This window comes from Pseudonaja textilis, chromosome Z (assembly GCF_049901715.1).
Source record: "Pseudonaja textilis isolate UNSWEBS1 chromosome Z, rPseTex1.2, whole genome shotgun sequence".
In the NCBI taxonomy this organism is placed as follows: Eukaryota; Metazoa; Chordata; class Lepidosauria; order Squamata; family Elapidae; genus Pseudonaja; species Pseudonaja textilis.
The window spans coordinates 126,969,866-126,986,694 of NC_142008.1; the positions used below are offsets into that span (position 1 = coordinate 126,969,866).

At 45.7% G+C, this 16,829-nt stretch overlaps 1 protein-coding gene across 4 annotated transcripts; it reads left to right on the top strand.

The window, feature by feature from the left end:
• The first annotated feature begins 719 nt into the window (after positions 1 to 719).
• Positions 720 to 16,058, top strand: EFS (embryonal Fyn-associated substrate). Of its 4 annotated transcripts, none has more exons than XM_026719514.2 (7): positions 720 to 833; positions 2,141 to 3,629; positions 6,880 to 7,197; positions 7,772 to 7,870; positions 11,067 to 11,750; positions 14,123 to 14,212; positions 15,231 to 16,058. In XM_026719514.2, exons 2-7 carry the CDS (start codon positions 3,618 to 3,620, stop codon positions 15,642 to 15,644), a joined length of 1,617 nt encoding a protein of 538 aa, XP_026575299.1. In that variant the 5' UTR covers positions 720 to 833; positions 2,141 to 3,617; the 3' UTR covers positions 15,645 to 16,058. The 4 variants fall into 4 exon arrangements, with proteins under 4 accessions (XP_026575299.1, XP_026575300.1, XP_087774317.1 ...); XM_026719515.2 differs by having other exon boundaries at positions 722 to 833; positions 2,144 to 3,629; XM_087918191.1 differs by lacking the exon at positions 720 to 833 and adding an exon at positions 860 to 1,218.
• Positions 16,059 to 16,829: the final 771 nt, after the last annotated feature.

Sequence of the window (16,829 nt, forward strand, 5' to 3'; positions counted from 1 at the left end):
CCCATCTCCCTTCTCCTCATTCCCACTTCCTTCCTTCCTTCCTTCCCTTCCTTCCTTCTCCTCATTCCCATCTCCCTTCTTCCTTCCTTCTCCTCATTCCCATCTCCCTCCCTCCCTTGTCCTTATGCCCTCTGCCCGCCATTTGAGACCCCGAGGAGGAATCCCCCTGTCCAGAAGACCCTCCCGGACCCCTTGAATCATAGCCCACGCGGGAGGAACCCTGCCTTCCCGCCGGATGGAGCAAGCTTCTCCTGGGGCTTCCCGTGGCGCTAGTCCTCAAGACCCTCAGTCTAGCTAGCCCGCTTCGGGCGTCGGGCGGGTAGGGGGCATTTGGGCTTTCTCCCCTACCCCTTTCCCCAAACCCTGGATGGCAAGAGAGGCTGTTTAGGACCCGGGAGCTGGAAGACAGGCAGGCGACAAGCAGGGACGTGTGTGTCGGGGGCGGGGGGCTGAGAAGAGGCGGGGGCGAACTTGTGGGAGACGGAGGGGGGCTTAGGGCGCCGGCCAGCCCCACCGCCTGCCCCCCCTTTCACCCCTGGGCGCTATAGTGCCGGAGGGCTCTTGGAGAAGCAGAGAAAGGGGGGAAGGTCTTGGCTTGGGGACCCCAAGGTGGGCAGGAGGCGGGGACCAGGATCCGGGGGCGTGGGGTGGGGGGAGAAGAAGAGGGGAACGGGGGAGATCGCGAAGGGCAAAGCCCCCTCCCACCCTCCGAGGAGGAGGAGGAGGAGGAGGAGGCGCCGGCGCAGAAGAGGCTGAGCTGCCGACTTGGCAGCCGGGCGGAGGCGAGGAGGGCGCCGGCGGGGGCGCGGGGGCGCGTCTGCAGGGCGAGCCAAGTAAGCATCCCTCCCCCGCCTGGATTGTGGGGAGGGAAGGGAAGAGCAGCAGGGAGGTTTGGGGTCCCCTCCCAGCCCCGACCCCCCTTTTCACCTTTCTCCCCGAGCGCATCTCTCTTCTCCGTCCGCATCCCTCGATGATGCTGGGGAGGGGGTTCCCCTCTTTTAAGCGCGGTTTTATTTGGGGGGGGCTGCCTGCTCCCCCTTTTCTGCCCGGCAGTACCCCACCCGGCGATCGCGGCCGCTTTCCCCCACCCGGGAGCCGGCCAGCCAGCCAGCCAGCCAGCCACGCGTCGGAGCCCGGCTGGGGGAAATTGCTGAGTCGGGGATGCGGCTCTGATGGCTGCTGGGCTTGGGCCGGCTGGCCGGGAGAGGAGAAAGGCAGGTGGGATGGGGGGCGGCGGTCGAGGAATGGGGTGAGGGGGGCTGCTTGGCGGAAGGGCGCCCCTCTTCCGAGAAGGGGAGGGGGCCCCTCTCTGCTGGGGAAGGAGGGGGAGGAAATAACAACTTTGAGAAACAGCTCTGAAAGTATCCGAGGGAGGGAGGGAAGGGAGAGAAAAGAAAGAAGAGATTAAAAAAAGAAAATAAAGAGGGAGAAAGAGAGCAAGAAAGAAGAAAAAGAAGAAAGAAACAAAATAAACGAGGAAGGAAGGAAGGAAAATAGACAAGAGGAAGGAAGGAGGGAAAAGAAGGAAAGAATGAAGGAAAGATAAGGAAGGAGAGAAAGAGGAAGGAAGGGAAAAGAAGAAGGAATTAGGAAGGACAAAAGAACCAGAGAAGGAAGGAGAAAAAGGAAAGGAGGGATAAAGGAGGAAGGGGATAGGAATGAAAGGAAGGAAGGAAGGAAGAAAAAGGGAAGAATGAGGTGAAGGATGAAGAAAAGATAAGGGAAGGAAAACTGAAGGAAAGAAGGAAGTAGGAACGCCAAAAGAAGAAAAGGAAAGAAAAAGGAAGAGGGGGAAAAGAAGGAAGGAGACGGGAATGAGAGGAAGGAAGGAAAAGAGAGAGGAAGAAAGGGTGGTAGGAAAGGACAAGGAAAGAAGTGGAGGAAGGAAGGAAGAAAAAAGGAAAGGGAAGGAAGGAAAAAGAGGAAGGGAGAAGGGACGATGGAAGGGAGGGAAGGAAAGAAATGGGTGGGGGAAACCAATACTTTTTATTAACCTTCCTCCAGTTTGCAAGAAATCTCCCTTTAGGTTTTGACTTAAAGGAGGAAAGAGAGCAGCCTGCTGGGGTTTTGGGAAAGTCACTTTCTTTAAATTAAAGATGGAATCGATTCCTTACAATGACTTTTTGTATTTTGTTCTCAGCAGGTGACCGAGTGGGACACAGCAGGGGACATAACTGGTTTGAATGGAATTGGATGCTGCCACCTTTGGCCTGGGAAATAACTTTTTAAGAAATTGGGGGAAATTGGTATGAAACCTCAACCCTTGCCTCTGCCTGTCATTCTGAAATAAATATTTGGGCCAACAAAAGAAGCCTGTCTGCATTTTCGCAATGTCTCCCTGCTGACTCGGACATTCCCGCCTACCTGCGGTTCAATTGGAAGAATGAAAACAAGATTATCTGGTCATCCTCGAAGTTTGCCGAAGATTTGGGGGAAGATTCGAGGAGGTGGAAACCTCCCTTGAAATCAGAATTAATCTGAACCAAACCTCGCCCTTTTTTAAGCCTTGAAGGGAGCAAGAAGTTGGCTTCTCTGGAAGGATTACGTTTATTTGGAAATGCTTCCAAATTCCTGGAGTTACTTTCGCCCATGCTCGTTTGAGATACGTGTCGGATCTGTGGGAGATTTGGAAATTTTGGGGGGACTGGATCGATGCCAGGCCTTTTCGGCATTGGGTGAAAGTTTGACTCGATATTTAACAAAGCAGAGGAGCGGAGAAAAAAATGGCAAAATATTAAAGATAACGCTGATCGATCTTGCTTATTCTCAGGAAAAAACAATAAAACTTGCTCACTGAATATTTTTGAAGGAACATCTGAACTGGTTGTTTTTTTTAAAAAAATCTGGATTCGAGAGGAAAAGTTTGATTCCATGAGCTGTTGACAATTTGGGCCTGTTCATTGCCAAAAGGAAATTTTTGATTTCTTTCATTGGATTCCATGACATTGCAAAAATCTGGCTGTTCTCCTTATTCCAGTTTTTAAACAAGTGTTGGAAAGAAGTCCCTTAAATGTCTCTGGGCTGCTTTTTCACTTTCTGCTCGCCTCACAGATCTGCGTTCCAGCTTGTTGCATTCTTGTCTCCTTTTGCTCAACCCTTTCGGTCTGGAAGCAATCAGAGTTGCTCAAATCGCTTTTCTGGCCTAATTTTGCTGACCCAGAAATTTGGAAAACCTCAGAAAAACTACTGGGGGAATAATCATAGGGAATTGCAAATCGCAGCTGGCCGAACTTCTAAGGAACCACATTCACTGCACACACAGAAAAATATATAGGAACCCCTGTTTTTATTTAAAGAAACAAAAAATAATTCCCCTTTTTGCATTGGAATATTCATCAGGAACCATCTTGCCAAGAATTCTTTGGAAAGTTATAGCTTCTATGTTTGTGGTTTTTTTGGGGTTTGTTTTAAGATGAGGAAAAATCAATTTTAAATTTCTCAGGAATCTTTTTTCTGTTGTTGTTCTCCCTCCGGGCACAACGTACAAAGCAAAAGAGAAGAATGCTTCTAAAGACTGGCTTTGTTTTTTCAAGAGTCTTAATATATTAAGGTGTCATTCTGGTTCTCGGAGGCTGTTCAGGTTTTCTGGTTCCTTTGTTTGAGGTTGGAGGCCCAACATGTCTGCAAGTGTAAGTAGCAGAGAAAGAAAAGGAGGGTGGGGAGAAAGAGAAAGAAAGAAAAAAGTGAAAGAAAAGAAAGAGAGAGGGAGGGAGAAAGGGAAGAGGAAAGCAAAAGAAAGGGAAAAATGAGAGAAAGAAAAAGACAAAAAGAAAAAGGAAGAATGAGTAAAGAAAGGGAAAAAAAGAAAAAAGAATGAATAAATGAAAGAAAGAGTAAGGAAGGGAAGGAAGGAAGGAGTGAGTCAAGAAAGAAAGAAAAAGAGGTAAGAGAAAGAAAAAAAGGAAAGAGACAGAAGGAGAGAGGGAGAAAGGACGAAAAAGAAAAGAGGAATGAATGAATGAGTCAAGAAAGGAAGGGAAAAAGGCACAAGAAAGAAAAAGGAAAGAGAAAAGGAGGGAGGGAGAAAGGAAGAATGAGAAAGAAAGAAAAAAGAAAGAAAGAAGGAAAAAGGTTACCTGACCACAGTTTGTAAGAAAATAGGATTGAGAACAATGTTGACCTTAGTGAAAAGATTTGTGTTCCAAGGTTATTTGGGCCTCCCTGTTATCTGGAAAACCGATAAGTGGCGGTGAAAGCTTTGATGTATTGTTGACTTGGGTTGAGAAAGAGGGGTGCAAAAAAGGAATTGGGGCGGTGGGGTGGGGTAGGGTGGGAGAGAGGGAGGAACTCAACGCTCTCCTGAATTACTTTTGCAAACCAAAATACTTTTCATTTCGCCTCCAAATCAGTACTTGCTTTGCAGCTCCTGTTCTACCTGAGTGGTTTTTACTCCAGGTAAAAAATTTTGAGGCTCGCTTTTTCAATCTGTATCTTGGGAAAGCCCTTTTGGGGTGTTGTATAAGTCCTTGACTTACAACAATTTGATTAGTGACCGTTCAAAGTCACAACGGCACTGAAAAAAGTCCGTTTTTCCCACTTGCGAGCCTTGTGGTACGCCTATGGTCAAACATTCAGAGGCTTTCCAACTGATTATTATTTATGACGGTCGCAGTGTCCCGGGAGTCAGGCAATTCGCTTTTGCGACCAGTGAAGTCCACGGGGAAGCTCGATTCGCTTAACAACCAGGTGATGAACTTATCAACAGCAGTGATTCACTTAACAACGGTGGCAAGAAAGTCGTAAAACAGGTAAAACTTCACAAATATCTCGCTTAACAACAGAAATGGTGGGCTCCATTGTGGTTGTAAGACGAGGCGTGCCTCTAAAGGGAAATGGAGTGGCTTATGGGTTTAGGAATCCCTTTGTCACGCTTACAGAGGGCTCCCCTCTCCAGTCTGAAAAATATGGCAGCTTTTCTTGAGGCACAAAGTTAGGCCTCACTTTGATTTTCTGTGGATGATTAAATATTTCCCATAAATAATGTACAATTTTGGCTGAAATTTGTCAACCTTCTGCTTTCTGATTTAAGGGCTGTGTCTTAAACTCCCCCAAATGAGATCATTTCTAGCTAAATGTTATTTGTCAACACCCAGATAGCATTTTTTCCTTTTTTTCCTTGCCGCCAAGTTACCGTCAACAGCTTATCCACCATCACCTCATCAAAAAAATTATTGTTGCTCGAGATGTATATTATATTTTAACCTGATTATTGTAGACTTTGCAGGACGCTGGGATGGCTTAAGCAGAAGCAGGGGAGAAAGAATAGGAAATTACAGCTAGTCCTCAACTTATGACCACAATTGAGCTCAGAATTTCTGCTGCTAAGTGAGACGCTGGTGAGGTGAGCTTTGCTTCCGTTTATAACCTTTCTTGCCACGGTTGTTACATGAATCACTGCCATTGTTAAGTAAGTGACACGGTTGTTAAGTGAATCCGGCTTACCCATGGACGTTGTTTGTCAGACGGCCGCAAAAAAGGATCACCTGACACCGGGACCCTGCAACCGTTGTAAATAAGAGTCAGTTGCCCAAGTGTCTGAATGCTTATTACACAACCGTGGGGATGCTGCAATGGTCGTAAGTATGAAAAACAGTCATAAGTCACTTTTTTTTAGTGCTGTTGTAACTTCAAACCGTCACTAAGCGAATTGTAAGTCGAGGACTATCTGTATTGCTGATTAGTCCAGGAAATGTTTAGCAACTGGTTTTTGGTAAAAAAAAAAAAAAATCCCCAAGTTTTTGTTGCAAAACTCAGCGATTGTTTATAAAAGGGGGCTCCAAACAATGTCAGAACTTGTCTTGGTTCATCCTGTTCCCAATTTTTGGGCAGATTTCCCAGCCAGAAGTCTTTTGCCTCTATTTTTCGGAGGAATTCAAGCATGGATTTAAAAAGGCAGCTTATCAGTGCCGTCTTAAAAGAAGGCCAGGGCCCATCCCTAGTGGGTAGAGCCCATTCAGAATATCGGAAGGGAAAATGGCTGGATTAATTAAGACCTGTTCGAAACTCCCTGCTAACATAGTTCCTGAGGCGCTAGTTTTCTACATGAGGGGAGAGCAAATTTGCAGTCCTTTGGCCTCAGGCTTCCCCAACCAGATGTTTGCAATGTTGTTTCAGCCAACAGCTTTTAGGTTACTTACAGAACAGGATGATGGAATGGAAAAAGAAAAAAAAATTGCTGGGCGTGATGGGAGCTGTAGTTGTAAGAAATATTTCTGTAACTTTGTCCTGTGTGGTATAATAATCTTTCTCATACATATATGTTTTTAAATGTTACCCCCTATGTAGAGATCTAGCACAGAAGCCTGGAGCGTTTTTAATACACAGGCAGTCCTTGTTTAGCAACCATAACTGGGCAACTTGATTGTCGGTCGCAAAGTGAAACACGGTCTGGTAATCTCAGTTCCGCTTTCCTTCGCTTTACAGATCTGCAGGGGTCATAAATGCAAGAACTGGTCGCGAAGTTCTGTTTTCATCACCATTGTGACCGCAAACAGTCGCTAAGTGAGGCAGTCGCTAAGCAAGGACTACCTGTTATAGAAGGGGAGATTAACTCCCGACTTGTATTGCAAAAACAAAAAAAGCCATTTTTTTTTGCAAAAAAAACCATCATGGTTGTGGATAAATAACCAGCCATGTGAGCTGGGAACTCTGGGAGTTGTAGTCTGGGAATTCTGGGAATTGTAGAATGACAATTCTGATAGTTGTGGTCTTGGAATTCTGGGAGTTGTAGTCTTGGAATTCTGGGAGTTGTAGTCTTGGAATTCTGGGAGTTGTAGTCTTAAGAATTCTGGGTATCATAGTCTGGAGAGCATGACTTAAGGCCAAGCTTTGGAAAGTGTAACTTGAACCTTGAATATCTACCTTGTTTTTCATCCACAGGCCCAGTTGTGTCGCGCTCTGTACGACAACACAGCCGAGTGTCCGGACGAACTCTCGTTCCACAAAGGGGACCTCATGGTCCTTCTCCAGCCAGAAGGGGCTGGCCTGGAGGGCTGGCATTTATGTTCCTTGCATGGCCAGCAAGGAATTGTGCCCGCCAACAGAGTTAAGATCCTCCCTGAGTCTGGATCTCACTCAAATCCCACCCTAGCAGAGGTCTACCAGATCCCGAAGAAAGAAGTTCTTCTGATGGGAAGGATCTCAGATGAATCAATGGAGGAACGGAGAAGAAGAGATCAAAGGAAAGAAGAACAGGAGGTGAGAGTGGGGTCTGGAGGTCTTCTCCTGCTTGTTTCTCTCCACGGTGTCTCCTTTAAGAGTGGACACAAAACAGCCCCAGGGACTTGTCTACCATCTTCTCAAACTTCTACCCAAGACCAAGAACCTTCAACATCTTCTCTTCCACCAGAGCAGCGTCTAACATCCTGCCGAGGTCCAGATGCATTGAGAGGTTTCCCCCACCCGCCACCATTTTAGCTGTGTTGGGGATGATGAGTATTGTGCTCCACCATATCTACAAAGTCCTAAGGGGGAGAAGGATGCCTGCTTGAAGAGACGCTGAGAAGGAACCCTTGGATCTTCTAAACCCCCTAAGACGTTTACCCCAAATCTTCCTTGCTTTTGAGGTCCAATGGGGTGGGGTGGGGTGGGTCACCCAACCAACCATGATGAAAGCTGGTTTCCTCTACACCAAACTATGGATTCCCCATCCTGTTTTACCCCAGCAGTGTTGGGCGAACCTATCTGAGATGTGGTTTGAAGCTCCAGGAATCTGCTTCTTCTCTCAGAACCCTGATTTCTGGCTTCTCCTTGTCTTTTTCTTTTACCTCAGGTGTATGAGATACCCCCACCCGCGAGGCCATGCCCGCTGCCCCCAGAAGGGATCTACAGGGTGCCCCGGGGGACCAGAAGAGAAGAAGATTCTGTGGAGGTACTTTGAGAGAACAAGCCCAAGGGGAAGATGGCCATGGGTCTGTTTTGGCCCTGTCTCATTTATAGTTGTTAAGTGAATCACTGCAGTTGTTAAGATAGTAATCCGGTTGTTAAGTGAGTCTGTCTCCTCCATTGACTTTGCTCGTCAGAAGGTCCCTAAAGGGGAATCACATGACCCTGGGACACTACAACTGTCGTAAGTATGAGTCAGTTGTCAAGAGTTTGATGGGTTTTAAGTCAAGAATTCCCTGTATCGCCAACCCAGATGGCACAGCCAGCATCGTCATTATTTTATTTTATATTTTATTTTATTTATTATTATTTGTTTTGTATTATTATTTCAGTTTTTATTTTAGTTTATTATAATTTGTTTTATTTTAGCTTGCTATTGTACCTGGTTATTTTATTTTACTTTACTATTTCATTTTATTATTTCATTCATTTATTTATTTTATTATTCTATTCTCTTATTTTATTTTATTATTCTATACTCCATTATTTTATTTTATTTTACTAATTTGTTTTATTTATTTTATTATTTTGTTATCCTATTGTATTTTACTTTACTATTTCATTTTATTTATTTTATTATTCTATTCTCTTATTTTATTTTTATCTTATTTATTTTTTATTTTATTATTCTGCTATTTGGTTTGATTATTCTACGCTGTTACTTTATTTTACCTATTTTTTATTGTATTATTCCAAATCTATTTTATTTTATTTACTATTTTATTTTATTTTCATTCATCTTGTTTTGTTATTTTATTTTATTTTTTTATTACATTATTTATGTTATTGCCACCTGACAGCTGGCAACTGCTTTCTATTCTAAATCTGATCTGGGCGTCGAAACCTCAGCTGGGTTGGGGGGCACATTTGATCTCTGCACCAGTTGCCATCAGCCGGTGTGCCCGGCAAAGCCTCCAGGACAGGAGAACAGGAGGGGTAGCGGGACAACTGGCCGCGCCTGTTGGATTAAATTTTACGCCTGTCCTGCCACTGAGAGTAATTGTATCTGAGCCCTTTATAAAGGGGACAGCTGCCTGCAAAGGGGCCCCTTTTTTCCCCTTCCCCAGCCAAACCAACATTTGCCTTAGATGGAGAAACATTTGGGTGGGAAGGACAGGGGAGAATGCGGAGCTGGGTAAGTTTAAAAAGCAAGGCTAGACTGTAATTTTTGGAGCGTCCCCCAGTGCCTTTTGAAGCTGGAGGTATCGGTCAATGCCAGAGAGGTATCTGCCACCCCGAATTAGAGAGAAACCATGTCTGGTTCAACAGGGATTCATTAACAGAAGGATACAATCCAGATCAAGAGAGGTACTAATACCACTCTATAAAGCCTTAGTAAGACCACACCTAGAGGACTGCATCCAATTTTGGTCACCACACTTATAAAAAGAAATGTTGAGACTCTAGAAAAAGTGCATAGAAGAGAAACCAGGATGATGAGGGGACTGGAGGCTAAAACATATGATGAACGGTTGCAGGAACTGGGCTTGGCTAGTCTAGTGAAGAGAAGGACCAGGGGAGACAAGATAGCAGTCTTCTAATATTTGAGGGGCTGCCCCAGAGAGGAGCAGGGGTCAAGCTATTTTCCAAAGCACCTGGAGGTCAGACAAGGAACAAGGAGAGATTCAACCTGGAAATAAGGGGAAATTTTCGGACAGTGAGAACCATTAACCCATGGAATTGAAGTTGCCTTCCGAAGTTGTTGGAGCTTCATCCCTGGAAGCTTTCAAGAAGAGACTGGACTGCCATATGTCAAAAATGGTGTAGGGTCTCCTTCTTGGGTGGGGGGGTTGGACTAGATGACCTACAAGGTCCCTTCCAACTCAGTTAATCTGTATCTGTCTGGAAGGGTGTAGGGTCTCCTGCTTGGGCGGGGGGTTGGACTAGACGACCTACAAGGTCCCTTCCAACTCTTGTTAAATCTGTAAACCAAGATGGTCATTGGTCCAAGTGGCTGCAATAGATCCAGCAACGAGCACTGAAAAAAGTGATTTGTGACCATTTTTCACGCTTATAACCATTGCAGCCTCCCTGGGTCACGTGAACAAAATTAGAATGTTTGGAAACTGGCATGTACTTCTGATGGTTGCAGCGTCCCAGGGTTACGTGATCCACTGTTGCGACCATCTGAAAAGTGAAGTCAATGGGGGAGGCCAGGTTCTCTTAATAGCCGTGTGACTGACTTAATCAGTAATTCACTTAACAACTGTGGCAAGAAAGGTCATAAAACGAGACAAAACTCGCTTAACAACCACAGAAACGTTGGCTCAATTGTGCTCGTAAGCCAAGGAGAGACGCTCGAAATGTCTTTAAAAAGTCTTATAGATAGAAATCTAGTGGGATGAAGGTTAAATAAAAGAGGCTCCAATCTTTATTTCTAATTTTTCCAGGGGAAAGAGATGGAACGTAGGAAAATCAAAATATATGCAGATCTTTCATTGAAATGCTGACTAAAAATATGAGAATAGAGGAAAGTGATTTAGTTGAATGTAACAATTAAGGTTTTTTCCCTCTTAGTGTTTCTCAACCTCACTACTGGACTTCAATTTCCAGGATTCCCCAGCCAGACACATCATCAAGTGGCCAAGATTGAAAAACACTGTCCCTGAAGGCCCCCAAAACAGCCATGGGAATTCTGGGAGTTGAAGTCCACCCATCTTCAAGGGGCCAAGATTGAAAAACACTGTCTTAAAGGCCCCAAAGCCAGACATGGGAATTCTGGGAGCTGAAGTCCACCCATCTTCAAATGGCCATGGCTGAAAATTACTATCCTTAAAGGCCTCAAATTTCCCAGCCATGGGAATTCTGGGAATTGAAGTCCATACATCTTCAAGAGCCATAGTTTGGGCAGGGGGGAAGCATTATCTTGACATACAATGTAAGCCATGGTTCATTTTAATAATGGTACATGGATTAAACCATCATAGCAGAACATTAGGTTAAGCCATAAACTGCAATTTATAATTAAAGTGACTATGTTTATCACCCATGCCGAGCTCTCCACTCCTGATCTAGCCAGGTTGTGTGGCTCAAACGCACTGAGCCGTAAACAATGGTTCATAGCTGGATTCACCCAACATGTGGGCCCCGAAGCAACCAAACTGGTTTATGGCTTAGCGGGATGCCTGAGCCAAAAGAGGCTTTCATTTGGGAACTTCTTCTTCCTCTTTTTCCATTCATAGATTTACGATGTACCCTCATCTTTGCTCCGCGATATGGTTTTGGACATGTACGATTCGCCGCCCCCACGGGTCAAAAAAGTCGCCCGGGTAGCCCCGCAGCCCAGTGCTCCTCCAAATGCAGACGAGGCTTATGATGTGCCCCTCGCCTTCAAGAAAGCCCTGGCGCAAGAGGAGGCAGAGGAGGAGGAGGAAGAAAACTGTGAAGGGCCGCTGATCTACGCCATCCCGTCCAATTTACGACGCGCTTCTGCCTTGCTTAACTTGTACGAATCTCCAGAAGACATCCGGGCTGCAGGAAAGGACGAAGAAGACGAAGAGGAAGACGGGGCCATTTATGACGTTCCTTTGCTGACGCCCAGCACCCCGACCCTGGAGGGAGCCCTCCAAGGACTCAACATAAGGGATCCGGGACCCCCCACTCGTCCCCGGCTGCCATCCGCGGAGAGCCTGTCCCGCCGTCCACTGCCCGCTCTTCCCAGCGAGGAGCGGCTTTCGGGTGAGCTACCACCCCCGTCGCCCAACATCGTGCGGAAGGGCAGCATCCAGGACCGCCCGCTGCCTCCCCCTCCGCCCCGGCTTGGGGGTCTCGGGGTGGGGGACCACCTGGACCAAGCCAGGGATGATGTCCACAACGAATACGAAGGGATCCGTCTGGCCGATGAGTACGATTATGTCCATCTGAAGGTAAGGATGACCACAACACCACGATAATCATTATCCTATTCTTGACGTTGGGACGTCATCTAACGGCCATGATGCTTTTGCAGGTAGTCCTTGACTTATGACATCATCGAGACTGGGAATTATGGTCCTAAAGCAGGTCACCACGTGACCAAACGCAGCAAACTTACCGGTTTGCTAGAATCGCTCCGAACCGTCAGCAACTGGAATTTTGCCTCCATTTTACCATCTTTCTTGCCACAGTTGTTAAGTGAATCATTGCAGGGGGTAAGTTAGTGGCACGGTTGTTAAATGAGCCTGCCTTCCCCATTGATTTTGCTCGTCAGAAGGTCGCAGAAGGGGATCACGTGAACCCAGGACATGACAATGGTCGTAAGTATAAATCGGTTGCCAAGTATCTGAATTGTGATCACCTGATCGTAGTTTGAAAAACGGTCACAAGTCACTTTTTTTCAGTGCCGTTGTAACTTCGAATGGTCATTAAATGAACTGTTGTAAGTCAAGGGCTACCCATATTGTGTGCACTGTTCTATGGATAGTCCTCGACTTATAACAGTTCATTTAGTGACCGTTTGAAGCTACAACGGCACTGAAAAAAGTGACTTACAGCTGTTTTTCACTCTTATGACTGTTGCTGCATCCCCGTGGTCACGTGATCAAAAGTCAGGCGCTTGGCAATTCACTCATATTTACGACGGTTTATGTCCCTGGGGTCATGTGATTCCCCCTTTTGTGACCGTCTGATGAGCAAACCAGATTCACTTAACAATCATGTGATTAACTTAAACACTGCAGCGGTTTCACTTAACAACTGTGGCAAGGCAGGTCATTGAAATGGAGGCGAAACTCACTTAACGACTGTCTCGCTTGGCAACAGAAACATTGAGCTTGATGGCAATCGTAAGTCGAGGACTTCCTGTATTGCGCCAATCCCTCTCTTGTCTTTATTCAAATATTGCATTTTTAAGTGAAATCCAGCATGTTCTGAATGTCCAGCATGCGCTTCTACGGCAGGAGAGAGAAATGATGAAAACGCTGCCGTTAAAACACAAAGGATCCGTTTTTGCTTGTTCTAGCTAGCCGAAATATTTGGCGGGTGAAAGAACTGCATACCAAACATTCAAATTAGGGTCAGAGGAGTTGATGATGGCCTGAGGGGCAAATTTCAAAATCTCAAATCCTCAATAGAAACGGTCCTCTTGTGTACACACACAATTTTGCTGAACTAAACACACCAGACAGAGTTTGGGGGTTGCAATGGGCGAAGAGAGCCGTTGGCGACATGTCCCACGGAAATCGCTGAAGATCCGATCGGATTCACTGATCCGAGCGGCGAGGCAGAAAATAATGGGCTTTCCTGCCCTGATCTCTGTTCATTGTGGTTGTTCGTTGGTTGCGTTTTTCAGAAGAGTTTCTTAATTGTGTTCTGGCATTTGCCTTTCTCTGTCTCTTTTATCCTAAATAAGGCTCAGCAAATAAAATGCGCTCTTCTTGTTCTTCTTTTTTATTTTTGTCTTTTCCTTTTTTTCTTTACTCCACTTTCCTTCCTTCTTGTCCTTCCTTCTTTCCTTTTTATCTTCCTTTTCTTTTCCCTTTATTTTTAAATTTCCTTTCTTCCTTCTTTTCTATCTTCCTTTCCTTTTCTTCACCTTTATTTTTAAATTTTCTTCTTCCCACTCCCTCTCTATTCCTTTTTTCTTCTCCTTCCCTCCTTCCATCTTTTCTTTCCTTTTCTTCACCTTTATTTTTAAATTTCCTTCCTTCCCTCCCTTCCTTCCTGTTACCCTTCTTTGCTTCTCCTCTCCTCTCCTTTTCACTCCATCTTTTGTTCACCTTCTTCCTTCATCCTTCCTTCCTTTTTATCTTCCTTTTCTTTTCCCTTTATTTTTAAAATTCCTTCCTTTCTTCCTTCTTTTCAATCTTCCTTTCCTTTTTCCTCACTTTTATTTTTAAATTTTCTTCCTTCCCATCCCCTCTCTATTCCTTTTTCTTCTCCTTCCTTCCTTCCATCCATCCATCTTTTCTATGTTCCTTTCCTTTTCCTTTTATTTTTAAATTTCCTCTTTCCCTCCCTCCCTTCCTCACTGTTACCCTTCTTTGCGTCTCCTCTCTTCTCCTCTCTACTCCATCTTCTGTTCATCTCCTTCCTTTCCTTTCCTTTCCTTTCCTTTCCTTCCTTTTCCTTCCCTTCCCTTCTTCCCTTCCCTTTCCTTTCCTTTCCTTTCCTTTCCTTTCCTTTCCTTTCCTTTCCTTTCCTTTCCTTTCCTTTCCTTCCTTCCCTTCCCTTCCTTCCCTCTCCTCTCCTTTCCTTTCCTTTCCTTCTCTCTGTCCCTTCTTTCCTCTTCTTTCTTTTGCTCCTTCTCTCCTCTCTTCAGGGGGCTGATAAAATCCAGCAGAAAGCAACCACACCCGAAGCCAGCCCCACATTTTCGGTCTCAGGGGAGGCAACTCCAACGGAAGAAATGGTATCTCTTCTTTTAACTTTATAGCCCGTTGCCCTCATTGTGTCCCACCCAAATTTATGACCTCAGGGTCTCAGCACTTAAAAAGCAGAGGCCGAGACATCTGTGGAAAGCCATGTTTGCAGAAATCAGAGGCCGACCTTTGGCTCCTGCCCACCCCTTGCAGAAGTCCTGTTAAAATGCACCCCAGGTGGAATTTGGACCCACCGATTGGAACCATTATGTATCTGACCACAACACGTTGTGTAAACAGAAGGGTGGGGAGGGGGGTTGGTGGAAAAAATAAAAGTGGAATAGAATGGAACAAAAGAGAATTTAGAGCAGAATTTAGAATAGAACAGAAAGGAATGGAATGGAATAGAATAGAAATAGAACAGAAATGGATAGAATAGAATAGAAAATAGGAATCAAATTGAATAGAAAATAGGAACAGAACTAGAACAGAACAGAAAGGAATAAAACAGAAAGGAATAGAATAGAATTAGAATAGAGTAGAATAGAATAGAATAGAATAGAATAGAATAGAATAGAATAGAATAGAATAGAATAGAATAGAGGAATCAAATTGAATAGAAAATGGAAATAGTACAGAACAGAATAGAATTCTTTATTGGCTAAGTGTGATTGGACACACAAGGAATTTGTCTCCGGTGCATCTCAGTGCTTGGTGCTCTCAGTGTACCTATGCACAACAAGTGATAAACTATGATCGTAATCATAAAATACAGTCATCATATGTCAAAATACCAACAGCAACTCTGCCATCCAAACTGATCTTCTGTTTTTGATGTCTAAAAAAACCTACCGAGCTCAGATCACACTGTCATTGACAGCCATCTTGGCTTTTTTGACCCCACCCCGTGGATCCCGTGATGTTGAAATATATTTTGGCTAAACCCTTTTAGATCCCCGGGAAAAATTCCACTTCCAGAGGGTGGCGTGTGGCAAGAAATGCCCATTTCCAGTGGCAAGGAGTTCCTAAGGTCATAAATGTCCTAACCACCTTTTCTCTCCTCGCCAGGTGCCGCCATCCCCAGAGGACAGCCAGCTGCTGCAGTTCTACATGGGGCAGTGCCAGACGCACTACCGCACCCTCCTGTCAGCCATCGAGGTCCTCTTGGCCAGTGCCGGGGCCCACCAGCCGCCCCGCGTCTTCGTGCCCCACGGCAAATTTGTCATTGTCACGGCGCACAAGCTAGTGTTCGTGGGTGACACCGTCTCCCGCCTGGCATCTTCAGCGGTTGTGCGGGCGAGGGTGGGGGCCGCCAGCACGGCTCTGTGCCAAGCCCTGAAGGAAGCAGTCCTCTCGGTCAAGAGCGCTGCTTTGAGCTACCCGTCACTGCCTGCCGCTCGCGAGATGCAGGGTTGCGTGGCGGAGTTGTCCCGCCAAGCACTGGCTTTCACCACCTTGCTGGGCACCCTGGCACCCTCTTGATCCGGGACTCCGCATGGCTGCCACTCCACCTTATGGTGGACGATGGGACGATAGGTCTCTCTTTCTGTGGAGGGTACCCGGCGGGGCCCATCCTGGCCAGTGACAGTTGTGGAATCGGTACCGATGTTCCCGCCTCAGCCCAGCTCGTTCATCCACCACCACGGCCGACGCATGTGCCAAAAAAAAAAAAAAAGCACCCTGTTGTATCTCAAGGACCTGATCTTGGCCTCCTTCCTTACACCCTGCCCATTTTCCTTAGCCAAAGAACGTCCCTGGTTTTTGGAGCCCCTCGACGGCGTCTCTCAAACTCGTAGCCTCCTCCGCAACTGGGTTTCAGCAGCACGGGCTCTTAATCTGGAAGGGCAACCCCATCATCCCCGGAGATGAATGGATTTGCGGGAGGGTTGAGGTGGGGAAGAAAAGGGAGCCTTCGCTGCTTTCTGGATGCCCCTGATGGTCGAAACTCTGGAGGCGTAATAAGAAACGAGGAAGAAGAAAATGGCTGCCAAACAGGATGTCTCATTGCCAGACACCTCCCCTCTTCCCACCCCTCGATTAGCTGCAATAAAAGATAGTATGTCAAGGATTGGAAGGACAAAAATATGAAAGTTTATTAACTGAATTGACGAAGCAATGACAACGGTCTGACCGTGGTCACTTTAAGAGGGGGATGGACTTCAATTCCCAGAATTCCCTAGCCAGCCATGGGGAATTCTGGGAGTTGAAGTCCACCCCTCTTAAAGTAACCACGGTTGAAAAGACCGAATTAGCAGAAACTCCTTCAAAATATCAGTATTTTGACAGAGACAAAATATTTCCCCTCCCCCTCAGAAAATATTTCTCAGAATCTCTAGGTTTGAGGATAATAAAATAGATGGAAAAAAAGGCTGTTTGTTTTTTTTTTTAACATTTTTTGACACGTTCCTTCTTCATACGACGGTACTGGTAGTCCTCGACTTACAACCAACCTTCTTAGCAACGGAAATTCTGCTCTCAATTGTGGTCGTAAGTCGAGAACGACCTGTCTGATCCACACTTCTGACATTCTTCTTGGGAGATCTTTAATATTATTTTCAATTATTGGAAGGGAGATAATCCTTGATTTACAACCTCATGCAGTGATCATTCAGGAGTGGTGCAGTGGCCTAGAGGTAGAGCTCTTGCCTCACAATCAGGAGGCTGTGA

What these genes read in the sequence shown, in the direction of transcription:
- EFS (XM_026719514.2), top strand. An exon ending in ACGATTATGTCCATCTGAAG is followed by an intron (nt 11,751 to 14,122) that starts GTAAGGATGACC and finishes TCCTCTCTTCAG; the next exon opens with GGGGCTGATAAAATCCAGCA. An exon ending in CAACTCCAACGGAAGAAATG is followed by an intron (nt 14,213 to 15,230) that starts GTATCTCTTCTT and finishes TCTCCTCGCCAG; the next exon opens with GTGCCGCCATCCCCAGAGGA.